The following is a 27,337-nucleotide window of genomic DNA, read 5'->3' on the forward strand; positions in this document are numbered from 1 at the left end:
CACAAGCTGGGATACAGGGGTGGGATGCAGGGATAAAGAGGTGGAAAGTGGGGGAACAAGGAGGGATACAGAGGTGAGATGCAGGGTTACAGAGGTGGGATGCGGGGCACAAGCAGGGATACAGAGATGGGACGCAGGAGTATGAGCCTGCGGGATTCTGTGGATTAACACCCAGGAGACAGCACTGCGCTTCCCTGACTCCCCTGCCCTTGACCAATAAGGAACATCAAGGAATGGTTTGGCTGCCATCTCAGCTGTGTTGTGGGCTCTGCCGTGCCACGTGCCCCTTTCCTTCTTGTGCTGCGAGGGCTCTCGCTGTGCTCCAGATGCCTCGCTCTGGGTACAGCGATGAAATCCAGTTTCCTTGCAGGGGGGGGTTTGGAGCTTCATCTCTTGCCCTTCTCCAGAGTTGTGATTCCCCAACCGAGGCAGCGCCTGCAGCCAGATGAGGCAAAGGACCGTGCAGGGGCTGCTGGCGAGGGGTGCGGGATGTGTCCTCCTCACCCCTGTCCCCAAATCCGGGGAGCAGGAGGCCTGGGGATCCCCACCCTGAGCTGGGATGTGCTCTAGCGCCAGGCACTCATTGCTTGATTGGGCGCTGGGTGACGGAGGCTTCGCTTGGGGCTGGTGGGAGCGGGTGAGCTGGGACGCGCGGCAGCACCCGGCTGGACCAGTCTGGCCAGGGACTGGGGTGACACACACTGCTGTCAGCCGAGCCCTTCCCCGGCGCCTCTTGCTGTCGCTGCTGGGCTCCTGCCTCAGTTTCCCCACGTGGGCCGAGTGGAGCACCTTCCTGGGAGGTGACGCTGCAGGGCTGGACCCTGCCTTTCTCCGTGTCAGCACCGATTGATGCGGATGGTGTAAATGATGGAGGATGTTGGTGGCACATGTGGCCTCTCCACACAGCTTCACGAAGCGGGAGCAGCCAGGACAAGCGGGTGGGCAGGGGGCAGCCCTGAGACCCTTCCCGTGGCTGTGGCCCCTGCTGGCACGGTGCTGACCCCCGAGCAAGCCACGGCCTCTGCGGGATTGGGGTGCTCACAGCCCACGGGCGATGCTGGAGCTGTGTGGGGAGGGATCGGCACTGCCCAGGGGACGATGGCACCCAGGGCTGAGGCCACGGGGGTCCCAGCTCCCTCACGGGGGTCCCAGCTCCCTCATGGGGGTCCCAGCTGCCTCACAGGTGTCCCAGCTCCCTCACAGGGGTCCCAGCTCCCTCACGGGGGTCCCAGCTCCCTCATGGGGGTCCCAGCTGCCTCACAGGTGTCCCAGCTCCCTCACAGGGGTCCCAGCTTCCTCACAGAGGTCCCAGCTGCCTCACAGGGGTCCCAGCTCCCTACATGCACCTTGTAGCATGGGATAGGGCTCCACAGGGTTGAGTCCATGGAGGTCCCAGCTCCTTTACAGGGGTGCTGGCTCCCTATTTCTGCCCTGGGTGGGGGGGTCTTCACACCCCATCTGCACATTGTAGTGTGGGAGGGGACCTTGCAGAGGAAGGCAGTGGGGGTGCCAGGACCCCACACCTGCCCTCGGGGGGTGTCTTTGCACCCCGTGTGTAGGAGGGGACCTGGCAGAGGCGTGATAATAGGGGTCCCAGGCCCCCAAACCTTCCCTGAAGGGTCTTCGCACCCCATGTGCGTGTTGTAGCATAGGAGACCTTGCAGAGCGAGGCAGTGGGGGTCCCGGCCTCCTTGCAGGGTGTCCCAGGCCCCCTTGGCGAGGGGAAGGGGGGGTGTCTTTGCACCCCACGTGCACGTCACAGCGTGGGAGGGGGGAGTGTGGAACCCGCTGGGCCCCAGAACCCTCGGACCCCCTCACCCCCCGGCCCTTCAGGGGTCCCCAGCGCCCCCGCCCCCCGAGGTCCCCTGGCCCCGCCCATCCCGTGACGTCACCCAGACGCGCCCCTCCCCGCCGCGCCCTGCCCCGCCCCCCTCATGGCCCCGCCCCCCCCGGCCCGCCGTCCAATCACCTCCCTCCGGGGGGCGGGGCGTCCGCGCTCCCGCCAATGGCGAGCGGATAAACACGGGCGGGGGGCGGGGCCGGGCGCGCCGCGGGGGTGACGGGCGGGCGGGGAGACCAATCAGCGGCGCAGCCGCGCGGAGTGGGGCGGGGCCAGGCGGGGGCGGGGCCGCGCGGGGCGCCGCTCGCCTTTTGTTCGGGCAGGAGCGGGGCGGGCGGCAGAGAGCGCGGAGGGGGCGGCGGGAGGTGAGAGCGGCGGCACCGCGGCCGGCGGGGCGGGGGGGGGGGCACCGGGGGGAACCCGGAGGGGGGAGCGCCTGGAGGAACCGGAGGGAACCGGGTGCCCGGGAAGGGCAGCGCCGGGAACGGGTGGGGCTGGGAGGGACCGGGAGGAACCGGGTGCCCGGGAGGGGCAGCGCCTGGAGGAACCGGGAGGGTTCGGGAGCCAGGGATAGGCGGTGCCTGGAGGAACCGGGAGGAACCGGGAGGATCCGGGAGCCCGGGATGGGCGGAACAGGGGGGAACCGGGAGCCCGGGATGGGCAGCGCCTGGAGAAACTGGGAGGAACCGGGAGCCCGGGATAGGAAGCGCCTGGAGGAGCTGGGAGGAACCGGGAGCCCGGGATGGGCAGCACCGGGCGCCCCGCGTCGGGGCCAGGCGGGGCTGGGAGGGAACCGGAGGGGACCCGGCTGTCCCCGGGCTGGGCAGGGCCGGGCCGGTCCCGCCGGGGGCTGAAACGAGCGTGAAAGAACCGGCCGGGCGGGTCCCCGGGGCGAGACCCTGCGGGCTCCCCCCTCCCCGGGCCGCGCTGGACGCGGCTCGCCCTCCCTTGGCAGTTTATCCCCCCTCCGCCGCTCCTCCCCGCCCCGTCACCTCCATCCGAACCCCCCTTTGGAGGTGGGACACCCCCCCCCCCCCTTTGGAGGTGGGACACCCCCCCCCCCCCTTTGGAGGTGGGACACCCCCCCCCCCCCTTTGGAGGTGGGACACCCCCCCCCCCTTTGGAGGTGGGACCCCCCTGCCTGTGTCCTTCCCCCCCCATTTGGAGGTGGGACCCCCCCATTTGGACGTGGGACCCCCCCGCCTGTGTCCCCACTCCCCCTGTTTGGAGACCAGACACCCGCTTTTGTGGTCAGAACCCCCTGCTTGTGTCCCTGCTCCCCCCCTTTGGAGGTGAGACCCCCCACTTGTGTCCCTGCTCCCCCCGTTTAGAGGTCAGACACCCCCTTCGGTGATCCTACCCCCCCATCTGTGTCCCTGCTCCCCCCATTTGGAGGTCAGACACTCCCTTTGGTGATCGTACCCCCCCATCTGTGTCCCTGCTCCCCCCATTTAGAGGTCAGACCCCCCCCACCTGTGTCCCCACTCCCCCCATTTGGAGGTGAGACCCCCATGCCTGTGCCCCTGCTCCCCCCGTTCGGAGGTTGGACCCCCCGTTTGGAGTTCAGACTCCGCCCCCCCAGCCACCTGTGTCCCCACTCCACCTATTTGGAGGTCGAGTCTCTCCTGCCCATGTCCCCACACCCCAGTGCCAGGCGGTGGCTTCGTCCCCGGCACCGCCCGGGTACTCTCGGGGCGAGGCGTCGGGGCGGTGGCAGGTGAGCCCTTGGTAAGCTGCTTGCCCAGGTGGCCACGGGGCTGCTTGATGCCACGGCCGGTGTGCCGTGAGTCATACCTGGTGGCACCCAATGGTGCCAAGGAGCCCGCGCCGCAGCCCCTTGGTGCTGCCATCCTGCCCCTCGCCCTCCTCAGGGATTGCAAAGCGCTTCCTCAAGCTGCATAACTGGGAGTCCAAGGGGATCGGGAAGGAATTGGGGTGTCCTGGTGGCACCCAGGTAGCCCCATCATGGGTGGAAGAACGTTGGGATCCATGCTGCTCCGAGTGGGGGGTTCCTACATCCGCACCGGAAAACACGGTGGGAGCAAAACTCGGCTGCTTTTTTGCCTGCTGTTTGGAGAGGAGAGAGCACTTTTAATTGTGTTAGTTGAGTGATTAGCTTAATTAATCAGGTTTGCAGCACAGATGAAAGGATAATGCTGAAATGTTGCTGGGAGTTGCCCGGAGAGGGAGAACGTAGGCTGCGTGTGAGCAACTTGGAGAGACGGTGGTGCCAGGAAAGGAGCGTGCGTGTCAGCGCTGGGAGGGCACAGTCCTGGGGGACCTGAGTTGCTGTTGTCCCCATACGGACGTGAAGGAAGCGGTTTGCACCCGCTCTTGCCGGGCAGCAGTATCTCTACACCCCCTTGGCTTTGCAGTGATGATGTTGGAGTACCTGGGTGACCCCAGTGTGATGCTCCCTGTTGGCTTTCCCATGCCAGAAGCCCAGGAGGAGCTGGCACTGCCCCATAACCCATCGGGATCTGCTTGCGCCTCCTCCTCCAGCCCCCGTCCCCTGGTTTTGGCGCGGGTACCACTTGCCAGCCCCGACACCCGGCAGTCTGGCATCCGCCTGCCATCGGGCTGCCGGGGAGCCGTGGGCGACGCGTCTCCGTGCCAGCTGCCGCGGGGCTGGAGCGGTGCCGGGGGCGTTCGGGGCTGCCAGCCGCATCCCGGCGGGCACCGAGCCTGTGGGGGCTGCTCCTGGTCCTGCTCTCGGGGGGCAGCGGGCATCCAGCCTGATGGTGCCGCCTGGCAATGGGACTGGGGAGATTTTAGCATCCCTTTCCGTGTCCTTGTTTTATCAGAGTTGCCTGCACGGCTGTGAGGTACCCAGTGAAATGGTGTTTGCACGTCTGAAGCCTGGAATCGTTACTCGCCTTGGAGGATTTCCATAAAGCGTCATGAAAAACCCATTTTACTGCTAATTTGGCTTAAACAAGTTGGCCGTAGGGAAGGGAATGCACCGAGCTCCTGGCCTCAATGGCTGAGGGGTGTTTTCCCCTCCTGGGCTGGCTCCTGCCTGGGTGCTGGGGGAGCCGTGGGTCCCCAGCGCTCGGGGACTCGTGGGGCGCTGGGGGAAGGTGGGGCGGCTTCCAGACAATGGCGTTTTCTGTCTATTGTCTGGGCGATGTGGCGTGTCGCTGGCTCCAGGAAGCGTGTGCATCCCCGGTGGGACCCAACTGGGCTGCCGGGGGCTCTGCCGGGGCTGGGATTGCACGGATTTGTGCAGCATCCCTGTGCCCGGAGCCTTGACCACCTCGGCGGTGCAGGAGGCTCGTGGCTTGGCTGCACCTGGGGACCTCGGAGGGTTTCCCCTCTGGTCCCAGTGCCGTATTCGGGTGTAATATCCAGCGCTGTCCTAATCCCATTAAGTCTCTCCTTTGTTTCCCCCACCTGAAGTCTTTAATCGGCTCTACCAGGCCACGGTGGTGCGGCTGCACAGCTCCTTCAGCTGAGGATGTTCGTGCGACGGTGGCTTCTCTTCGAGGCTGTGGTTTGGTGTGGGAGCATTTGATGGGCTTTGGCTTTTTATCGCGCTTCCAGATCTCAGGGCTCTGAGAGGAAGAAGCTGCTGCTCACAGATGGCAGAGCCTTCGGGAGCGGAGCTGCCCTTGGCTCCGCTTTGCAGGCTGGGGAAGTGGAGCCTCTTTGTAGAGAACTTGCACAACTTTAATTGCAGCATCTGTAGCGAGGCTTGCGCGAGTCTGGAAGGTTTAAATTAGACTGGTTTCTAATTAACTGAAGTTAAAAAGAAATTTAATTTCCATTAAAACAGCACAAGCCTAGCTTGGATTTTAGCGTTTACCTTGATTTCAGCAGGTGCTTTCCCACCCAAACGGGAGGTGTGGGGCACCAGCATCACCCCGAGCTGGGGTTTGGGAGGTGGCTCTCGAGCTGGTGATTCTCAGTCCCTTGGGTGCCTCAGACTGGTCTGTGTGGATTGAAACAGCCGCGATGGCAGCTCCAGAGTACGCCAGGGCTGCATTGGTGCCGTGAATCGCTGCCACATTCTCCACTTCGGGAGGGTTGGGTTTACCCCCCTTCCCCATGGACATTGGTGAAGTGGTGGAGGACAGCCGGGGTGGGAAGGCGCAGGTAATCCCTCTCCAAAGAAGCCTTAAAACTTGACCTAAGCAGCCAAACGCCGTGTCTGTGCTTAAACTGGGTCGACTCTGGAGCTGCTCAGGTGCCTCCATGGGCAGAGCTTCGTGTCCCCTCTACCTCCCACCTCTGGTGCAGGGATGCTGCGTGGCTGCGGGGGGAGATGAAGATGTTTCTCATTAGGCAGAGGTTTGAAATACCCTTCGAAATATTCCAGCCCTGATGGGTTTTGCTGCAGCTGCTGACAGGCCCAGAGGCATTCCGACACGCCTGGGTCGCTCGGCTCCCAGATCGCTTTGCAAACAGAGCAGGAGCCTCGTGCCGTGGTGGCTTGGGCTCCTCGGGCAGCGCCGGGGACGTCTGTGCTTATTTAAACTGAGCGAGACCTTGGGCTCCTCCCGAGAGCCAGAGCTGGCGGTTGGGTTGAGGTGGGGTGCTCGGTGTTTTCCGACTGTCACAGAGCTGGGAAATCAAACCCAGAGGAGGCTGTGAAGGTGAGTGAGCAGCTCCTGAGGAGCTAGGCTGCTCGCTCCGGTGCTGGTGGGAGGTGTGGACCCCATGATATGGGACGTGCTATGGTCCTGCATGGAATTTGGGAAGGGTTGGCTGGCTAAAAGCGCGTGTGCTTGGCTGGTGGGGGAGAGACCTTTGGCTGCCGTAAGGAGCCCGGCCGTAATCGCTGTGACGCGCGGGCAGAGCCCTGGTGACAAATCATTAACTTGCTCCGACAGGCCGGGTGCTGACGGCTGTTGGTGATAATTTCTTGTGAAGTGTCTGAACTTTACAGTTGTAATGTGGTTGGATGGAGAAATTAAGCCGGGGCTCAGCAGCCCCGCATCCCTCCCCGCTGCCTCGACTCCTGCAGCAGCACTGGGGCCAGGTGGCAAAATCCTGTGTTTCTGGGCACTGACAGGAGCTGGGAACAGTCTGTGAGCCTCAAAGCCTAAATTTAAAGCCTGCAATTACCATGTACTCAAAGGACAACTTGTTCTTTGTGAACCTTAAAACAAAATAATGATGATTTTTTTTTTTTCCTTATCCAGATGGAATTATTGTGATTAATTGCACCATGCCAGTTCTTTCCACGGACAAGTGGCAAGTTCCCCTCTTTCCTGTCAGTGTTTCTAACGAGATCACCAAACTTTAATTGAGGAGCAGATGTGCCTGCATGGGTCCTCCTCATCCTGGTGTCCCCATGGGTCTCTGTGGAGTCTGTGCCAGCGAGCAGGGATGTGGGGAGGGGAGATGGGCTGCAGGAGAACCCATGATGGGTCTTGGGAGTGTGATGAATCCCATGTTCAGTTCTGGAGTCCTCAGCACAGGAAGGATGTGGAGCTCTTGGAGCAAGTCCAGAGGAGGTCACGGAGATGATCTGAGGGCTGGAGCATCTGTATGAGGACAGGCTGGAAGAGCTGGGGTTGTTCAGCCTGGAGAAGAGAAGGCTGCAGGGAGACCTTAAAGCAGCTTCCAGTGCTGGAAGGGGCTCCAGGAAAGCTGGAGAGGGGCTCTTGATCAGGGATGCAGGGATAGGCTGAAGGCTACTGGGGCTGTGCAGGGCACGGTGCGGGCATCGGGGCTCCCTGGGGAAGCCCGAGCTCTTGGCACAGCTGCCCTGCCATGTGCTGCGGGAGAGAGGGTGTTGTGCCCAGCACTGTGCGTGTTCTCGCAACCGGAGAGCACTTGATGGATATTACCTTGTCATTTCGTGATGTGAAGCGCCAAAATATTGCAGCCTAGACTCAGTGTGTGCTGGAGCTGTCAGGAGCTGTTAATTCGGGTGAAGATGAGGCTTTTCCAGGCTCAGGGAACGTGTTCTGCTTTGATGGAGAGCATCAGCCGAGCAGAACGGGTCGTGGTTGAGATGCTACTGCCAGGAGCGTGGTCTGGGAGATGTAACACCCCGGAATAGCAGGAGCAGGGGCTTCACACAGGGCTTTTGGCAGCTCAAACTTCACCTCATCGTCATCGGCTGAAAATTAATAGGTTCTTGGAGCCTCCTCCAGTGAACCCAGTCTTGAAGAGTGGCTCTTGCACCCCTTGCTGCTCTCCCTGAGTGACCTGAAGTTGTTGGAGCTGGTGGGGTGGCTGGGAGCTGCTCTGGAGGTGCAAATGCTGATGGACAAAGCCCATCAGCTTCTTTGTGTGCAGGGCTGGGGCATCCTTCTGTTCCAGCCTGCTCCCTAACGAGAGGCTGAGGCCTGTTGCCTGTCTCTTCCTCATTAAACTTCAAGCCGCTCTCCTTCCCCTTTGAATTCTTCCAGTTATCTTCTCTAAAGCCCCATTGAAAGGGCTCATGGCAGCCAGGATCTGACTCTAATGCTTCCAATTGATGCTGGTGAGGTCTTGAAAAGCTCCTTTCTCTGCCTCCTCCTGCTGTGTGTTCCTGCGAGGGATCCTCTTCAAAACCACTGAAGCTTTTGTACAGTGTTGGGTCTGTTGCAGCATCTGCGGGAGCTTCGTTAGCTGCTGCCCCGGCCTCGTTAGCTATCGGCGCAGCGGTGTCGCTGCTGGATGCCTCTGGGCAGGGGATCGCGGGCAGTGGGGACCTCAGGGTGCTCTGAGCCCTCGGTGCCCTTGCCCTGCGAGAGCTCCACTGCTGTCGAGGCTGCTCTGCCCCAGCCTCGCTGTCTCAGCAAGCGGTCACTAATCCTCAGGCTTCTCCAGGTGGGTGGGGAGGGCCGGAGATCGCTTGCGTGTAGCGTAAGTGCTTCTAAAATAGAGTCTTTTCTTGCGTTGCATTTATTGAATTGCTTTAACTGCCTCTTTCCCTTTCTTAAAAGCCTGGGTGACCGTAATTGCAATCACTCAGACGCTTCCCGCAGCCGAGCTCATCCCCTTGCACGCTGCAGCTCGCGAGCGGGGGCACATCCAGCCCTGCTGCTCTCTGTTCCTTCCAGGAAGGATGCGTGCAGGGATGGGGGTTGATGGAAGGCTGTGGCAGCCCCTTGTCCTGCACTGCTCCGGGCTGGGCGGCACAGGCTGGAGCCACACGAGATGTGTTCAGGCTGCACCCACCAACCCCCAGGGCTGGTGTCTGCTCCTGGGCAGCCTCTGCCTGGGATTTGGGATTGTAGAAGCACGGAATGGTTTGGGTTGGAAGGGAGCTCAAAGCCCATCCAGTTCTAACCCCCTGCCATGGTCCAGGACACCTCCCACTGGACCAGGGGCTCCAAGCCCCATCCAACCTGGCCTTGAACCCCTCCAGGGATGGGGCAGCCACCCCTGCTCTGGGCAACCTGGGCCAGGGCCTCCCCGCCCTCACAGCAAAACATTTCTTCCTAAAATCTCATCTGTCTGTCTGCCGGCTGTGTCCTGCCTGCGTGAGGCCGAAGGGAAGGGCTGGTCAGGCCCAGGGCTGCGTGTCGGCTCGAGGCTTCCTCTGCAGACGATGTCCCAGGGGGTGACGCTGCCTGGACGCTGATCAAATGGCTCTGGGGGCGGATGAGCTGCTGGCTGGTGCCTTGCAGCCGCGGGAGCTTCCTCTGCCCTCTCCGGCTGCGGGAAGCGGAGGAAAAAGGTTTAACCTTCTCTTGGCTTTCACCTGCGCAAGGGTTGGCTGAAGCCCCATCTCCTGCATGGCTTGGCCTGATCCCCATCGTGGTGCTGGGGGCAGGTCCTCTCCCAAACCTGCTGTCCCCTCCCTGGGGTTCCTCTACATCCCCCTCCCTCTTCCCTGAGCTTCTCTCGCTGTTTGTGGGAGTGAATCCTCTTTCTCTGGTGTCCTGGCTCTGCGGGTTGGGAGGCTCAGCTGGGGCTTGGTGGTACCACTCTACCTTTGCTGTGCTCTGCCTCCCACTCTGGTGAATAGCAGCTCGATGGGAAGAGAAAAGGGCTGGGCTTGGAGGACTCATCCAACTGTACCAACAAACCTGGTTGTGGAGGGGGCTGGGGCCCACCTAAGCATCCCCCAGGCTCATTGCCAGCCCCTCCAGGCAGGTATTTTTCCACAGATGCCCCACATCATAGAATGGTTTGGGTTGGAAGGGACCTTAGTGACAACCTCCTGCATTAACTGCTGCCCTCTCCTTTGCTGCTGGGGGAGAACCTGCCCCGCTGGAGCCGTTTGCCACGCAGAGTGTTGCTGGGGAGCAGCTCCTGCTGAAGGTGAACCCAGGCGTAACCAGCGTCCCCTGCCCTGGGGACCCTCTGTCCTGCTGTGATCCCACTGAGGAGGAGGGAGGACATCTGAGGACAGAGCCCAGCCATGCGCATGGGGGAGAAGCTCGTGTCTGTCCCTCAGTGAGTGATGAACAGTGAATGCTTGACACAGGGTTCAGAAAATGTCACTGCTTGCTGCTGGAGTGTGTGGCATTTGCTCCACTGGCCCTGTCACCTCGGGTGCCACCGGCCTTGCTGGCTGCCCGGGGTGGTGAGCAAACCCCTTGGGGGGCTGTGACAGAGTGATGCTCCAGGGGAAGGATCATAGAATCATGGAATAGTTTGTGTTGGAAGGGACCTTAAAGGTCATCCAGTTCCAACCCCGCTGCTATGGGCAGGGACACCTCCCACTGGATCTGGTTACTCCAAGCCCCATCCAACCTGGCCTTGAACCCCTCTGGGTCCCCAGGCTCTGAGATGCCTGTCCCTGGTGTTCCCTCTTCCCTCACTGTAGGGTGCTGAGCTCAGATGAGGTCTAATGCCTTACTCATTACCTTGGACCTGCTCTCCTGCTTGGGTCTTGTCTGGAGCCAATTGCTGGAGCTGCTGTCTGGGCTCTGAGGAGCTTTGCTGGCTTTTGATGTCTCTGGGGTGCCAGTGGTGCAGACGGAGGGGGTGGTGGGGGGTGGCTCATGCATGCATAATGCTGGGCACCGCAAGAAGCTGGTGTCTGAGCTGAACTCACAGAGGTTTGAAAAATTAAGTGCCTGTCAAAAGCCTGTAAATTGTAGAGCAGCTGTTACCGGTTGACCGAAGGTGTGGGTGGCACCAGCCCAGCTCCAGCCTGATGCTGCCTGGGGTTCCTGTTGCAGCTGGGGTGGGGGCTTGGGTCTTTATGCCCCCTCTGTGGTGTGGGGAGCCTTCCTACTCTCGGCTCTACTCTCCCCTTGTCCATCCCCATTCTTATTCTAGGTGTCCCTCCTACTTTCCCAACCTCAGTTCTGCTCTCTCCTTGTCCATCCCCATCCACGTGCCCGTGTCCCTTCTGCTGGGGCTCTGGGTGCCGGCTCCTGGCTATGCTGGCTGATCATAGAATCACCAGGTTGGAAAAGACCCACCGGATCATTGAGTCCAACCATTCCCATCAATCACTAACCCATGTCCCTCAGCACCTCATCCACCCGCCCCTTAAACCCCTCCAGGGAAGGGGACTCAACCCCCTCCCTGGGCAGCCTCTGCCACTGCCTGATGACCCTTTCCATGAAATATTTTTTTCTGATGTCCAGCCTGAGCCTCCCTGGTGGAGCTTGAGGCCATTCCCTCTCGTCCTGTCCCCTGTCCCTTGGGAGAAGAGCCCAGCTCCCTCCTCTCCACAACCTCCTCTCAGGGAGTTGGAGAGAGCAATGAGGTCTCCCCTCAGCCTCCTCTTCTCCAGGCTAAACACCCCCAGCTCTCTCAGCTGCTCCTCTTGTTCTCCAGCCCCTTCCCCAGCTTCGTTGCTCTTCTCTGGATTCGCTCCAGAGCCTCAACATCCTTCTTGTGGTGAGGGGCCCAGAACTGACCCCAGGATTCGAGGTTTGATCTCATCAGTGCTGAGTCCAGAGGGAGAACCACCTCCCTGGACCTGCTGGTCATGCCATTTCTGATACAAGCACCAGCTCCTGCACCACTGAGCTTCCTAGGGTACAATTTGGCATAACTTTTGTTGGGCTTCCCAACCCAATTTGGCAGCTCTCCCACAACAGCTGGGATGATCCAGCTGGGAGAACTTGCTCTCCCAGCCGCCAGCGCCGCAGCTCATGGGTAACGCTCAGGTGGAGTGCGGCACCGTGACACTCCCAGCTCAGCGCAGAGGCTCTCCCAGCCGAACCCTGCTCTGGCATGGGGTGGGGAGCAGAGCCGGGCTTGCCCCCGGCGCCGTGTGTCACGCACCGAACGGAAACCCTGCTCCTTCCTCCGTCCTGCTGTGGGAACGCTCTGCCCTCGCTGGCTCCATTAGTGGGTCCCTCTCCTGCTCCCTGATGCATTATGCACAACCCATTAAAGCCCGAGCAGTACTTAGGCTGCGGATTGCTGCCTGACAGCTCAAAAAATGTCAAATTGAAAGGAGCGCTGCCCTGCAGTGGCTCCAGGAAGGTGACTGGGAGAGGATGGAGACCACAACGGGATGCGGGATGCAACCAGCAGGGGAGAGGGGAGCTTGGCAGAGCTCCTGCTTCCCCCAAGCCGCTGCTCACCGGGAGCGAGTGTTTGTGCCCGGGCTGGGATTCTGCCCTGCTCGCAAGGGCTTGGCTGCTCCTTGGGAACAGCCGGCAGCGCTAGGGCGAGCCGTGCCAAGCCCACGCGCGCCGAGCCTTGCCAGGCTGCCCCGCGTAAGCCGCGTCCTCGGTCACCACCCGACGCCCTGACTCAGCCGCCAGCGTGGCGGGGGGCTCGTCCCTTGCTCCCCCGAGGAGGGTGCTGGGGTCCGAGGCCGCCTCGCTGGTCCCTGTGAGCCCCTAGTTGTGCTGGAGTAGAGCCAGGGGCGCGCGGCCCCCCTGGTCCAGCTCGCTGCATGAATCAGTGCTGGTGGAGGTGGTAATTACATCTCTGTTTGGAAGCGTGGTTGCTGCTGCACCCAGCAGCTGCTCCCTTCGCCTCTTATCGCTTCTGAAACTCTGACTCATCCCCACCCCTGCACAGCCTCCTGTGCGCTGGAGGAAGGGGCTGGAATCCCAGCGGGTTTCTGGGTGGTGGGTCAGCAGCGATAGGGCTGCGATAGTGCTGCCTCCATCCCTGCCTCCATCCCTCCATCCCACCTCTCCTGGCCATGCCTGGGGACTGGATGTGGGGCTGGATGTGGGGCTGGTGCCTCCCAGCCCTGCAGCGCCTGCCTGCCCCGCTGAGCTCAGGGCTTAATCCATGAGGCATCCTCCCTCCCCCTGCATCCCCAAATTAAAGACAAGGGAAACCCAGCGCTGCTCGAAAGCAACCTTGGCTGGTTTGTCCTGAGGTGTGGGATGTGCTGGGCCGCCCTGGCCCGGCGCTGAGCAGCGATGACACGGTGCTCAGCACAGCACGGGGAGCACCCACGGGAGAGCTGAGCCGGTGGCTTTGCCAGGTTATTTTTAGGTGCTTTAGGAGTGTCCCAGAGGGCTTCTAAAATGGTTTATTTTATTCTTAGAGCTCCAGCCCTGTGGCTGTCGCCAGCTCTCTGCCAGGCCGTGTGTCTGGAAACTGGTCTTCCAAATCCTGTGGGGTGGGAGTCGTGGCTGTGGGATCTCCCTAGGTCGGGCAGAGCCTGCTCACACCTTTACGAGGCGGTGAGACGCGGCGCTGCGTGGCGAGGCCCTGGCTGACGGCTCAACCAGCCGTGCGCGGTCTGTGCCGGTTGGAACCGTGGTGGTTCATGTCTGAACACGAGCAGGAAAGTGCTGAGCTTTGGGTTCGTCATCCCGGTGCCGCCTTTCATCTCGCGTTGGGGAGGAGGGCAGATAGCAATCTGCTCCGGCTGCGCAGGGGCCGGCTGCTGCGCTGGGGTCTGCCCCGGGTTCTGGTGCAGGAGGGGGCTGCAGCGGCCTGGGCTCTACAGAGCTCTAACTTCTCCCATCCCTGCCCCGCAGAGCAGCCATGGAGGTGATGAACATGATGGAGCAGCCGATCAAGGTGACGGAGTGGCAGCAAACCTACACCTACGACTCAGGCATCCACTCCGGCGTCAACACCCAGGTGCCCTCGGTCAGCAGCAAGTGCCTTGGGGACGATGACGAGGTCTACGGGAAGCAGTACACCATCAAGAAGACGACCACCACAAGCTACTGCCAAGGAGGGAGCCAGAGCCAGAGCCAAGCGCAAGGTAGGAACTGTGGGGCTGGGCACGTCCATGAGCTCAGCCGCTTAGCTTCTACCTTCTTCCACCTTCCCCGTGAGCTCTGCTCCTTCTGGGCACTCCTCCACGCCGCCTTCCACACCCTGGGAGTTGTTGCTGCCTAAAATATGCTCCCTCCTGTCCTCCTTCCCCATGCCAAGAGGCTCTTGCGTGGGGGCGGTATGCAGCCAGCCCGCAGGAGTGCTGAGCTGGGCATACGCGTCTGAGCGTTCCGCTGGGTTGTCTCCGGATAGGAACAGCTGATCGCAGCCCACGGATCAGCCGGCTGCTCTGCTGCCTGTCTGCCTGCTTGGGAAACCTGTCTCAGCGTGGCTGGCAGAGCTGCCAGCGTGTGCAGGGCGAAGCAGGCTGAGGCGCAGCCCCCAAAGACAAAGGAAACGCTTCCTGCAGCTTTAATCCTTAAAAGAGGGCTGGTTTGCTCCACTTACATCTGTGGTTCCCCTGTCAGCCCTGGAAGGTTCAATCGCTGGCTTCCCCGCGGTGGCAGAGCCTTGTGGAGAGGCTCAAGCCGTCCTGACCCCCACTAAGTCCCCGTGTGCAGAGGTGGGGACCGTGAGTGGCTGCTCAGCATCTCTGCCCCTTGAGTCACACTTGTCCCAGCAGGGAAGGCCTCCGTGTCCTCCTTGTCCTCTAATCCCCAACACCAACTGGTCCCAAGTTGCAAATATCCTTAATTTTTTAATTAATGGGCTCTGTGCGACAACTGCTTAATCACTCTGCCTAATTGAGCGTTGTCTTATCTCTGCGCCGCCGTATCTGTTTACACTTTGAAGCCCCAGCTCCTTGCAGAGCGTGCTGGGACTGCTGACGTTGCTGGTGTCGTCGCGCTGAGCTCTTGCTCAGCTAATTGAAATTGGAAAGCAGGGTTGGGAGCGTTTCTCGGAGAGAGCCCGTGTCTAACGCTGCCTCCTTCTTTTCCCCAGCTGCAGACATGGAGGCTCAGCTGGCCATGACCCGCGCCCAGCGTGTCCGGGCTGCCATGTACCCCGAGACGGTGGAGGATCGCTCCCTGCTCATCACCACGCAGCTAGAGGGGCAGCAGACCAACGTGCAGCGCCTGGCAGAGCCCTCGCAGATGCTGAAATCGGCTATCGTGCACCTCATCAACTACCAGGACGATGCAGAGCTGGCCACCCGCGCCATCCCAGAGCTCACCAAGCTGCTCAACGATGAGGACCCGGTAAGGAAGCTTGGTTTGATGTGTGTCCCTAGGCTCTCAGCTGCCAGGCTTGCAGGGTGTAATTCCTCAACCGTGGCAGCAGAGCCGGACTCCCATCCTCACGGGGCTCCGCGGCTGCTGTCTGGCTCCTTCGTTTTGACAAAGCTCTGTGATCCCCTCTGCCCTGCAACAGGCCTGAGCCCACCTCCGCTCACCCGCGACTCCTCACAGCCTGTCCTTGCTGTACGGACACGGCTCTCCTGCCCTGGCCTTGCACAGACCTGGCGTGTTTCTTGCCAGCTCTCAGTGCTCCAGCCCTCCCTGACCCATGTCTGAGCTCGTCTGTGCCCCGTGGGCCTGACCGCACGCTACCCGCGGCTGCCAACTGCAGCGCAGCTCCTGGAGCATCGTGAATGAGCATTGTTAACAATAGTGATTGTCGCCGGTGCTGCTGTGCTGGCTGCGCCGCTCAGCGCTGTCCTGCCTGGCACGATGCGCTCGCAGCCCAGAAAGCCAACCCTGTCCTGGGCTGCAACCAGAGCAGTGGGACCAGCAGGGAAAGGGAGGGGACTCTGTCCCTCTGCTCTGCTCTGGTGAGACCCAACCTGGAGTCCTCAGCACAAGATGATCATGGACCTGTTGGAGCGAGTCCAGAGGAGGCCACAGAGATGATCTGAGGGCTGGAGCACCTCCCACCCAAGGACAGGCTGGGAGAGCTGCCTTGCAGAGTGGGCTCCCTCCTATCCTGGCTGTGATGGGCACCACTGAGACCCTGTCCTACCTGCCGGCTTCTCTCCCCTCGCAGGTGGTTGTCAGCAAAGCCGCTATGATTGTCAACCAACTCTCCAAGAAGGAGGCCTCGCGCCGTGCCCTGATGCAGTCGCCGCAGATCGTGGCAGCCGTGGTCCGCACCATGCAGAGCACCAGCGACCTGGACACCGCCCGCTGCACCACCAGCATCCTGCACAACCTCTCGCACCACCGCGAGGGCCTCCTCTCCATCTTCAAGTCCGGTGGCATCCCAGCTCTTGTCAGGATGCTGAGGTACGAGGATGCTGGCAGGGGGTCCTGAGGCAGAGCCAAGCGGACCCTCCTGGGCTGGGGGCAGAGGAGGGAAGGCCTTCTGCTGCCTCTGGATGTGGGTCCTCCTTCTGCTCACACCAAAACAAGGGAGTGGAGACCTTGAGCCTTCTAGTCTGCGAAAGCCCTGGGGGTTTGCTGGATTTGGAGCCTGCGTGGGGGCAGGAGGAGCGGTTCCCCATGCTGCCTTGTCTGTGGAGATGGTGCTCAGGCTCTGCTCTCCTCCTGGGAGGAGATGCTCCTTCCCCAAGGGCCACCTCGTGTCGCGGTGGCCTCGCACTGGGTCCTGCCGAAGGGTGCAGGGTGGGAGCTGGGGCTGAGGGCAGCGTGGTGAGCCCGGAGGCAGTTGCCTGCACTGATGTGGCTCTGTGCCGCCTGCCTGCAGCTCGCCGGTCGAGTCGGTCCTCTTCTACGCCATCACCACCCTGCACAACCTGCTGCTCTACCAGGAAGGGGCCAAGATGGCTGTGCGCCTGGCCGATGGGCTGCAGAAGATGGTTCCCCTGCTGAACAAGAACAACCCCAAGTTCCTGGCCATCACCACCGATTGCCTTCAGCTCCTCGCCTACGGGAACCAGGAGAGCAAGGTGGGCGCAGGGAGCCTGGCTGGAGCGCGGGGTCGTGCCGGAGGGAGGGCAGGAGGAGAGCGGTTGCCCAACCTCGCTCCTCGCAGACAGAAGCCCGGGAGACAGGGGTGGGAGCTGCCACGTCTCGGCCTGTGTGCCCCTCGGCCACAGCCGGCAGCGGAGCCGCATCCGACCTCTGGCAGGTGGAGCATCCCCAAAAGCACAGACTGTCCCAGTCTGGCTGGTAGATCGGCTCGGCTGGGTTTCTCCCCCTGCCGCTCCGGGCGATGCCTCTGCCTTTGTTCTTTGGCTGCTCCTCTCCTCCTGCGCATGAGTCAGCTTTGGTCCCTGGGCCGGCTCTGGTGCCGGCTGCGTTGCTGCCCGTCCTGCCCACGGCGTGGGGCGAGGGACCCTGGTGCTGGAGGGACTTGGGGGGTGACCTGAAACACTCCTGCGTGCCGAGGGGTTGGACCTCCTGCCTGACTCGGACGGGGCTTTGAGCAACTGGATCCAGTGGGAGGTGTCCATTCCCATGCCAGGGGGTTGGAACTGGATGGGCTTTGAGGTCTCTCCCAAACCAAGCCATTCCATGATTCTATGAGCCAGAGAAACCAGAGTGGTGGCCTTAGCAGCCCAGAGCTGCCGCATGCCCTGACCCAGCTTCTCCTCTCTTGCAGCTGATTATTTTGGCCAACGGAGGACCCCAGGCCCTGGTGCAGATCATGCGCAGCTACAACTATGAGAAGCTGCTCTGGACCACGAGCCGGGTGCTCAAGGTGCTGTCGGTGTGTCCCAGCAACAAACCCGCTATCGTTGAAGCTGGTAAGAGGGGCTGGCGGCTGCGGTGGAGCTGGTGTCAAACAGGAGGAGAACGGTGGTGTCGGGGTGATGAAGCCGAGGGTGTCATCTCACAGCTGATGTGTGAGACAGGCAGATGCCTCGCACAGCCAGGTGAAACCACCTGCGTGGGGCCTGGTTCCTTGCCCTGGAAGGTTGCTGAGGTGCTTTCCTGGCACCGTGCGTGGGCAGGTCCAGCTGGCTGACTGGGAGCTGTCTGCCCGAGCCACATTTAGCCTCTGCTAGGGCGTGAGGCTGCATCTTGCGTTGGAGACATCAGTTTGGTGGCTCAGCCCACACTCACCACGCAGACCCGATCCCTCCCTTCTCCTTTCTGCTGGGGCAGCGTTGGGTGTTTACAGACGGGTTGGTGTCTCCTTTCTCGGCAGGCGGCATGCAGGCGTTGGGCAAGCACCTGACCAGCTCCAGCCCCAGGCTGGTCCAGAACTGTCTCTGGACCCTGCGGAACCTCTCTGATGTGGCCACCAAACAGGTGAGTCTGTGGGACCTGAGTTGTGCTTAAATACGAGCTTCTTCGTACCAGCTTCTGCGCTGCCCCTCGCCCTCTTCTCCTGCCAGACTGAATCCAAAGTGAGCTCCTTGTGCCATTTCCCATCGTGGTGAGCAGCGTGCGTGCCTGGTAGAGCGAGAGGATGTCTGACTGCACCCAAGCCCTGCTGCAGCAGGGGTTTGCCTGGTGTCTGGGAGGCTCCTTACTGCCCGCAGCCCTTCCCGTGCCAGCTGGCTGCTGGTGCTCGTGCCACGTCCCTGGCAGGGAGCCGAGGCCACCAGCAGTTGCTCAGCAGGGCATCGCTGCTTCCTTTGGCCCCAGGAGCCCCTGGCAGCTGCCCCGGCCGCCTGCTCGGCTCCTTCCCCAGCGAGGGAGCTGCCGCTAGGTCAGAGTTGCCATCGAGGCAGTTGTGCCCGCGGCCGCTGCGAGGGTGACCCTGAGCTCAGCTCCAGGGCTGCTCTTCCCAGCCCTTTGCTGCCTCCTGATGCATTCCCCATCTGCTGGGGCCGCCTCTCCGTGCAGATTAGCGCCTGATGCAGCGTGGAAACTATTTGGGCTGGCGTGGAACCATCCCTGCCTCTGCGGATGGAGGGGGAGACAGGGCCACGGTGCCTTTAACTCCTTCCTGCCCCACAGCTGGCTGCCTGCCGGCGTGGCTGGGACCAAGGTCACCCTGGGACCGCTCTGGGAGCACCGGTGGATGAACTGTGTGCACTTTCCTGTGGAGAAAAGCTGCTGGAGGCATTAAACCCTAAGTAAAGCTGCACGTGTCAAGAGCGCCTGTTGCTCAGGAGCAGTTCTGCTTGCAGGAGGACAGGAAAGACGCAGTGTGAGAGGTGTAAATGCTGCCTCTGCACCATTGGTGCCCCCTCTGGCCCGTGTGGGGCTGGGCTGGGGGTGCTGGGGGGCCAGGGGCCACAGCAAAGGGTGTGTGAGCTCCAGCGAGGGCAGCTGCACCAGCCTGGGGCTCCAGAGGCGAGGGTGTCGGGGCTGGGAGAAAGAGCACAGCTGGATGCTCTGTGATGGCAGGAGCTTCTTGCGGGAGGAGGATCCTCTCCTCCAAGTCCAGCCGTCCCAGGGGAGCAGCCCTGGCTCCCCACACCCGGGCTGGCCGAGCCCAGATTCAGCCGCTGTTGGGCTGGAGTGACCTCCCGTCCCCACTCCCGCAGGAGGGCCTGGATGGTGTCCTCAAGATCCTGGTGAACCAGCTGAGCTCCGACGATGTGAATGTGCTGACCTGTGCCACCGGCACCCTCTCCAACCTGACCTGCAACAACAGCAAGAACAAGACCCTGGTAACACAGTCGAACGGGGTGGAGGCCCTGATCCACACCATCCTGCGGGCAGGAGACAAGGAGGACATCACCGAGCCGGCCGTCTGTGCTCTCCGGCACCTCACCAGCCGGCACCCCGAGGCTGAGATGGCACAGAACTCGGTGCGGCTCAACTACGGCATCCCTGCTATCGTCAAGCTCCTTAACCAGCCCAACCAGTGGCCACTGGTCAAGGTAAGGGGCTGGGGGGTGTTGGGGGCTGGAGGAAGCCAGTGGCTGGGCTTGAGCGAGCCCCTGGCTGCTGGCCCACGGTGGGACGCGCTGTCTGCAGCTGGTGCCACTGCAGCCTTGCTCCCGTTGGGCCACATCCTTGGTGGAAGCTAATGGAGGAAACGGCTCGTGCCGGCTGCTTGGCTGAAATCAATACTTGCCCCGGCCTCCCCCGCAGCGATGGGGACAGATCCGGTGTGGGAGGGACGTGAAGTCAGCCTGCACCACAAAAAGGGCTGGGGTGGGACAGGCAGGGAGAGGAGGGCCCGGCTGGGGGGTCCCACGGGGAGCTGATGCTGCTCTGATCTGTGGTCGAGATGAATCTCTCCTTTCTCCCTTCTCTCCTCCAGGCTACCATAGGCCTGATCCGCAACCTGGCCCTGTGCCCGGCCAACCATGCCCCGCTCCAGGAAGCCGCCGTCATCCCGCGCCTGGTCCAGCTGCTGGTCAAGGCTCACCAGGATGCCCAGCGGCATGTAGCAGCCGGCACGCAGCAGCCCTACACGGTGAGTCCCCTCTTCCCGCTCCTGGCACCCCAAAAGGTGACCTGTGCCCACCCCACGCTCTCAGTGGTCGTGCCCTGGCGTGGGGCGCGCCTGCGGCTCCGGGGTCCCCGCTGAGCGCTTGTCTCCCGGCAGGATGGAGTGAAGATGGAAGAGATTGTGGAGGGCTGCACGGGAGCACTGCACATCCTGGCCCGCGACCCCATGAACCGCATGGAGATCTTCCGCCTCAACACCATCCCTCTCTTCGTGCAGGTCAGGAGCTGGGGAGGCACGGGGGTTGCATTTGGCCACGTCCCTCCTGGCTGGCACAGCTCCGGTGCCGGGGCCAGGGAGCCACAGTGCTCGGCTGGCGGCGCCCGCGCGTGTCAGACCGCGTCAGGAGCGTGCCAGCTCCTTGCTGGCTGTTTCACGTTGCTGCTAATCTCTCCTGACAGCTCCTCTATTCGCCGGTGGAGAACATCCAGCGCGTCGCGGCTGGTGTGCTCTGCGAGCTGGCCCAGGACAAGGAGGCAGCAGATGCCATCGATGCCGAGGGGGCCTCGGCGCCCCTGATGGAGCTGCTGCACTCCAGGAACGAGGGGACAGGTGAGTGCTGTGCCCAGGCCCTGTGCCGAGGGCTCTCTGCCACTTGGCGTTGCCCCAGCTGCAGCTGCTCTGAGGCTTCTGGTGTTTCCATGCCCTTTGGCACCAGAGCTGAGGCTGCTGCCCTTCCCCTGCAGCCACCTACGCGGCCGCCGTGCTCTTCCGAATCTCAGAGGACAAGAACCCCGACTACAGGAAGCGCGTCTCCGTGGAGCTCACCAACTCCCTCTTCAAGCACGACCCGGCAGCCTGGGAGGCGGTGAGCATATCCTGCTGGGCGTGGAGATAAGTCCTTTTCCCTGAGGAAACTGGGACCTCTTGGATGGCCCCGTCCTGCCTCCAAAATTTGGCACCACCGCCTCTGAGCAGAGCTCTGACGGGAGCAACTGGCAAACTGGGGGAGGCAGGGGGTGGAGGGGCCGTGGTCTCAGCTCCCCAGCAGCGCTGGGTTGTGGTACCCGACACCTGGGATGGGGCTGGCATCGGGCATACGCAAGTGTGTGTCCCCTCTTCAACAGTGTCACCTTCTTTTGTAGGCTCAGAGCATGATCCCCATCAACGAGCCCTACTCAGATGGTGAGTACAGTGCCAGCTCTTCCTGCAGGGTCTTCCTGTGGGGGTGGACGCCTTGTCTCACCAAAGCCAGGCTGGTTTAAATCCCTCGGTGCCAACCTCGGGATGCTCAGCTCCCGGGGAGCGCGTGCAGCCGCCTCCCTGTGTGCCTGGGCTGGCCCTGCGGCTTGGGGCGAGTGGCTGGTGGGTGGTCCTTGTGTCCTTTGTTCCCTGAGCCAGGGGGTCTGGAGGGTGGCTGAGGTCTGGATGAGCTTCTGAGCAGGAGCTGAGGTTGCCACGTCCTTTCCCTGCAGAGCTGGACCCCGGCTACCGCCCCATGTACTCGGGTGACATCCCCCTGGACCCCATCGACATGCACATGGACATGGACGGCGACTACCCCATGGACGCCTACAGCGACGGCGTCCGAGCGCCCTTCGCTGACCACATGCTCGCCTAACGCTCCCCGCAGCTCCCGCCCCAGGTACTCGCCGCGTGGGCCCCGGGTGACTCGGCCCTGGAGCGGGGTGGGTGGCCAAGGAGGCAGGGCTGGTGCTGCCAGGGCTTCCCCAGCGCTGCTGCGGGTCTGGTCCCCATCGCCCCGCGGGTTCCAGGGATCCTGGGCTCTGGTCTTCTCCAAACCCTCCTCCTCGGTGGAGTAACAGGAGCTCTCTCCTGCCACGCGCAGGTGTTTTCTCCATCCAGAAGAGGGTGGCCCCAGAGCTGAGCATTCGCAAGAAGGACTTGGGAGACAGAAGTGCCTGAGAAGACAAACTTTTCCATTCCCACCAGAGGTTTTATTTTTCCATTTTCCTTTCTTCGCTGTGGGTCTGTGGAGAAAGTCCTTCCTCCTGGGACTGCTTCGAGCACCTACTGCCGCATCCAGCATCCAAGATACTGTTTCAGAAGCTTTAAAACACACAAACCCCGCACCGTTAGCGACCTTTCATTGGCAAAATAGTCTTTTCTATGAATATATATTTCTTTTTTATTTTTAATATGGTGCCAACGGCTTTGGCCGTCTTTAAGTTTGTGCTTCCTAACTTCCCCACTCTTTGTTCTGCGTGTTAGTGTTCTAGGAAAGGAATCTAACGCGGGAAAACCCTTTGCTTTCTGCGAGCTCCAATGTAATCAGGCCAATCCAAAGCTTGCTGAAAACAAAGGGGGCCGTGTCCCAGGACCTTCGTTTTAGCCATCGGGATGTCTGCGGTTTAATTCTTTCCGATCAGCCGTTGGGGAGCTGACTTTGTGTACCTGCCTGTCCTACCAGTACCCATAGAGGAGTGACTCCAGCATTAGGAACCGTGTCCTTGTACCGATCTCTGTTGCACATTTTAACCCGTTTCCCTTCTTTTTGGTGAGTGGTGTGTTTCCGTCCCCTCCTCCCTTACCTAACGCATTTTATAAAGAGGCTCTAGATGCGATGGTGGTTTAACGCTTCCACCGGAAAGGGATGGACAGTTACTGGAGCGTGGCTCAGAAATGGAAGATTTTATTATTTCTGTAAGTTGTTTTTGTATAGACCAAAGCAAAGAATAAAATAACCCCCCCAGCCCCCTGTTGCCCTGAGCCCCTTCTTCTCTCAGCTGGGGGAGGTCGGGGAGCCACTTGGGGTGGCCAAGGTGGACGTGCCCATCACCATCCTGGAGCCAGGCGCTGGTGCTTCTCTCCCGTGGGACTGGACGGCCTCGGATGAGGTCGTTCCATGCTCTGCTGAGGGCTCAGCTGGTGGCTGAGGGATGATGCTCTGGAGGCTCGTGGCCCCATGGCATCAGCAGCCAGATTCCCTGCCAGCCCTTCTCTTGCTGAGCCGTTCTCATGCCACCTCCCTCCCAGCACCTGTCTGCTCTGCCAGGAGGTAAAAACTCACGGTAATTAAGATGTTTGTTTGTTAGGCAGCATCACCCATGTCTCTGCTGCTGCACAGAGCTCCCTTTAACGAGCTCGGAGGGATAAAGGCGCCGGGTGGGAGTGAGCCCTGCTGATTGATGGAGCGAAGCCTGGATGGAGCCGTGTGAGGCCAGGTTGAAAAAGTGATTTACTCCGTCAAACCTGGTTGCTCCCTCCTGGTTGCCTCATCGCAGGAGCAGATGGCAGGAGGAAATACTCTCAGATGAAATGCTACCTCTGCCAGCTGCACGTGAGGGCGATGGGGAAGCGGCACCAGGTGGGGATCGTGCTGGGAGGTAGAAACTCTTCAAAAAGTTACCCAGTAGCTTTGGAGCTGCCATCTGCTCCGTGGCCTCTTCGGCGTGGGGATGGGGCCAGGGCCAGGCGCTGCTGGCCACCCCGAGCTTTCCTGCAGCACCTTTTTAGACAAGGGTTTACAAGAACAGGATGAGGGGGAATGGTTTTCAGCATAAAGAGGGGAGATTGAGATGAGATCTTAGGGAGAAATGTTTTCCTGTGAGGGTGGGGAGGCCCTGGCCCAGGTTGCCCAGAGCAGGGGTGGCTGCCCCATCCCTGGAGGGGTTCAAGGCCAGGTTGGATGGGGCTTGGAGCCCCTGATCCAGTGGAAGATATCTCTGCCCCGGTAGGGGGTGGAACTGGATGGTCTTTGGGCTCCCTTCCAACCCAAACCATTCCATGATATGATTCAAGGGGGTGCAGGCTGAGCCAAGGGGCAGGTGTTCGCCTGCAGCAGCTCCGTTGGCGGCTGGGGGCAGGGACAGGGCTGTGGCTTTTGCCTGCTGGGGCATGGGAGGGTGACACACGGGTGGCCCCAGGATGCCCGTGTCCTGGGCAGGTTTTTACTTCTGCCCTGTGCATCCATCCTGCGGGGGACAGCAAGGGGCGCGGGGGCTCTTCGGGTGGGGACCTGGAGAGGGGAGTTGGGTCTCACAGCAGTGTCTGCGCTGCACCAGCGGCTCAGGTGCTGCCATCGCTGTGGGGGTTCAGTGGGATACCCACAGGAGGCGGCTGGAGAGCCAGGACATCGTCCCCAAGCCCCCAAGCAGGACAGGGGGGCTCACGCGGCCGTCGTGGCGTGCTCTGCTCTGTCCCAGGAGCAGCCTGAGCTGGGACAGGAGCAAGCTGGGGACAAAAGGCAGCGGGAGCTGGCCTGGGAAGCAGCTCCAGCATTGTCCCACCGTCTCAGGGGAGCATCCTGCTCTGAGCTCAGCTCCGGCTGCGGCCGAGCCCCGCTGCAGCGGGGTTGCGACTGGGCTTCCTGACACAGCCCGTGCCAGGACCAGGGGCGAGCAAAACAACAGCTGCTTTCCGGGAAGCCCTGGCAGGACCGAGCGCCTTTCCGGAGGGCAGTGGGGCGAGGCTGGGGGCCAGGCAGCCCTCCGCCTGCAGCTGCTGCTGGAGCAAGAGACGGATCAGCGATGGGTGATGGGAACAAGTCCCCTGGGCAGGAGGAGCAGGGGATGCTGGCCTTTGCTCCCTGGGCTGTGTGGGGTGGGAGAGCATTCGTGCACCCAGAGCTGCGTCTCCATGGGCGCAGGCTCTGCCACTCTGAAAAAGTCTGTAAAGCAGCCTAACTTGGGCTAGCTGTGGGGAATTAATTGGTTTCCTCCAGGGGGCCATAAAAAAGCAGCGTGAGCAGGAGGGAGTGTGGTTGATTTGCACTGTCATATGATTAACATCAATACAGTCAGTGTGTAGGGATGTTGGGGTACAGACAGCCAGGTAGGTGCTGATGGTGGTGGGAGACGAGGATGGGCTGTGGTGCTACAAGGATGTCAGGCTGAGGGTTGGACTTGATGATCTCACGGGTCTTTTCCAGCCTTAATGAATCTATGATGCCAGGTGGGTCCCCAGGGTGACTTGGCGAAGCTCCTGCTCCCAACCTGCGTCGAGTCTCACCCCTGTCCCCGGAGACCCCGGCAGAGCTGCCAACCCCTTGCTGACCCCAAGAATCTACGTGGATGTGGGACCTGGGGCTCCTGGTGCAGCCTGGGGTGGGGGTTTGGCTGTGTGAGGCTGGAGCTCTCCTTGGGGCTCTCAGCCAGCCCCACTGTGGGGATGGGGGATGTTCCCAGTGTCAGATCCAGCCGTCCCCAGGGTGCCAACAAGCCTGAAGATGCCTCATTTGGCATCTGCCCCAGGAGGGGCTGTGTCCCACGGCCATTGCCCACCCTGGGGTCCCCTCTCCGGGGCAGGTCTGTGCGCCCCAAGACCCCCAGCTCTGCCGGGGGCTGCCACTGGGATTCTGGGGGGGAGGCAGAGCCAGAGGACGCTAGCACCAGGACAACTGAGGATGCTTGCAGGGTCTCCCGGGAGCTGCAACCCCCGGGAGGCGGTGGGGAGGACCAGGGGCACCCCAGGAGGGATGTGGGGTGGACTACAGCTCCCGGCATGCCCGATCGCCCTCCGCACCTGTCTGGGGAGCGGCTTTCGTTATCAGCGGGGCTGCGGGAATGAAATACGAGGGCCCCATTGCCGCACCGGGAGCAGCGTCCAGCGGTGAGTGTGCCCTGCACCCCCGGTACCCCGACACAGGCACCCCTGCACCCCTGGGTGCCCCTGGCACCCCTACATCCCTGATGCACCATCCCTGTGAGCATCGACCCCTGGCCTTCCTGCACCCCTGGGTGCACCGAGCACCCCTACCCCGTCTCCCCTCCGGGGCGCACCGAGTCCCCGCTGTCCCCAGGTGTGTTGTGCCTCCAGCTCCCACCAGCGTCCCGCTTTCCCCCAGCACCCTCAGGCACCCCGAATCCCTCGTGGCTGAGCCCCTGGCCGAACCAAACTGCTCCCCTGGGGGTGTCACGGGTGGGGACTGCTGGAGCCCCCCCAAGAATTTGCCTTCTTTCACCCCTTCTGGCGCTCAGCTCCCACTCGAGGGCTCCGACACCCATAACGAGTTTCTAAAACCAGCCAAAGCCTTGGAGTGGTGTTGCCCTCTCCCTCGGCATCAGCAGCCGGGAGGGTTGTGGGGCAGGGATGGGGTCCCGGGGGTCCCAGGGGACGGTTTGGCTGCTGCAGCATCGGGCTGGGGAGGGGGCTCCGGGGCGGTGACCGGGGTCTGGCTGCGCTTTATGGTCCCCGATGCCTGAACCAGGAAGCCTGTGCCGGAGTGGGAAGTGTTCTCCTCCTTTGCGGGAAGAGGCTGAGGCTGCTGAGGGTTTCGGGAAGGGAACGGGTGGTGTTATCAGCTACGGGTGGGGATCAGGTGTTGGGGGGTCACGGCGGAGCAAAGGGGATGGAGCTGAGCTCCGAGCCGGTTCCAGGTGGGAAGCCAGGCAGCACAACTGGGACATGAGTCCATGCCCCGATGGCCTTGGGTGCAGGGAGAGACCCATTTCTGAGCGATGCTCCAGGCAGATGCTGCCTCCTGGGATCTCCTGAGCACGAGGATGGGATCCAACAGGCTGTGGATGGACAGCAGGGATGTTTGCAGCCCGGGGGGCTCTGCAGGGACCCCTCTGGGGTTGCCCCTTGGGCTGGGGCAACGCAGGACCGCAGCTACCCCCATCCCAGCGGTGGGACTGAGCCTCATCCTCGCTGTCCCCCGCATGCTGACCTCGCTGCTCTGCGACCTCTGACCCAGGCGCTTGCGGAGGCTCCGAGCAGAATCCCCTCCCCAAGCCCAGGCGCCTGCTGCAGCAGCTGAGGGGAAAAAATAGCCCTGAGCAAGCCCAGCAGCCCCAGAGCTGCTCAGCTGCTGGCGAGCATCAGCGCGGGGGCGCGGGCTGGAGAAGGGGCTTGAGTCGAGGCCAACCCGACCCTGGAGCGAGGCAGGGAGCGAGCTGCGTGGCGGCATCGGGCAGGGCAGAGAGCAGCGGGCACAGGTCCCCACGGGCACCGGGCACTGGCTGAGCCGTGAATCTGCTTCTCCTGGCCCAGTGCTGGCCAGAGCCTCAGGTCCATCCTGCTCCATCCTCCTGCTCTCGCCCTGCTCCCTGTGCCCGTGGGGCATCTCTCCACATCCTCCTCCTGCTCTCACCCTGCTCCCCATCTCCATGGGGCATCTCTCCACATCCTCCTCCTGCTCTCGCCCTGCTCCCCGTCCCCGTGGGGCATCTCTCCACATCCTCCTCCTGCTCTCACCCTGCTCCCCATCTCCATGGGGCATCTCTCCACATCCTCCTCCTGCTCTCGCCCTGCTCCCCATCCCTGTAGGGCATCTCTCCACATCCTCCTCCT

General features: G+C 62.0%; 2 protein-coding genes across 2 annotated transcripts in view; both read left to right on the forward strand.

Moving 5' to 3' along the window:
- The window catches only part of HAP1 (huntingtin associated protein 1), a 47,849-nt gene that overhangs the window by 5,806 nt on the left and 14,706 nt on the right, over window positions 1–27,337 (forward strand). The gene's annotated exons all lie outside the window — the stretch shown is intronic.
- On the forward strand, window positions 13,577–22,798 carry JUP (junction plakoglobin). Its single transcript, XM_069876778.1, has 14 exons — window positions 13,577–13,874; window positions 14,831–15,087; window positions 15,872–16,110; window positions 16,532–16,733; window positions 17,390–17,534; window positions 17,939–18,042; window positions 19,230–19,568; window positions 19,955–20,110; window positions 20,243–20,362; window positions 20,545–20,695; window positions 20,830–20,951; window positions 21,229–21,268; window positions 21,559–21,728; window positions 21,933–22,798. The coding sequence occupies exons 1-13, from the start codon at window positions 13,649–13,651 to the stop codon at window positions 21,702–21,704; spliced, it is 2,247 nt and encodes a 748-aa protein (XP_069732879.1). The 5' UTR covers window positions 13,577–13,648; the 3' UTR covers window positions 21,705–21,728; window positions 21,933–22,798.

Source organism: Phaenicophaeus curvirostris, chromosome 26, assembly GCF_032191515.1.
Source record: "Phaenicophaeus curvirostris isolate KB17595 chromosome 26, BPBGC_Pcur_1.0, whole genome shotgun sequence".
NCBI lineage: Eukaryota > Metazoa > Chordata > Aves > Cuculiformes > Cuculidae > Phaenicophaeus > Phaenicophaeus curvirostris.

Bases quoted from the DNA above. Each gene is read 5' to 3' on its own strand.
- JUP (XM_069876778.1), top strand. From the start codon at position 13,649: ATGGAGGTGATGAACATGATGGAGCAGCCGATCAAGGTGACGGAGTGG. The intron at 17,535-17,938 runs GTAAGAGGGGCT...CTTTCTCGGCAG, and splicing joins ACCCGCTATCGTTGAAGCTG to GCGGCATGCAGGCGTTGGGC. The intron at 21,269-21,558 runs GTGAGTACAGTG...CTTTCCCTGCAG, and splicing joins CAACGAGCCCTACTCAGATG to AGCTGGACCCCGGCTACCGC.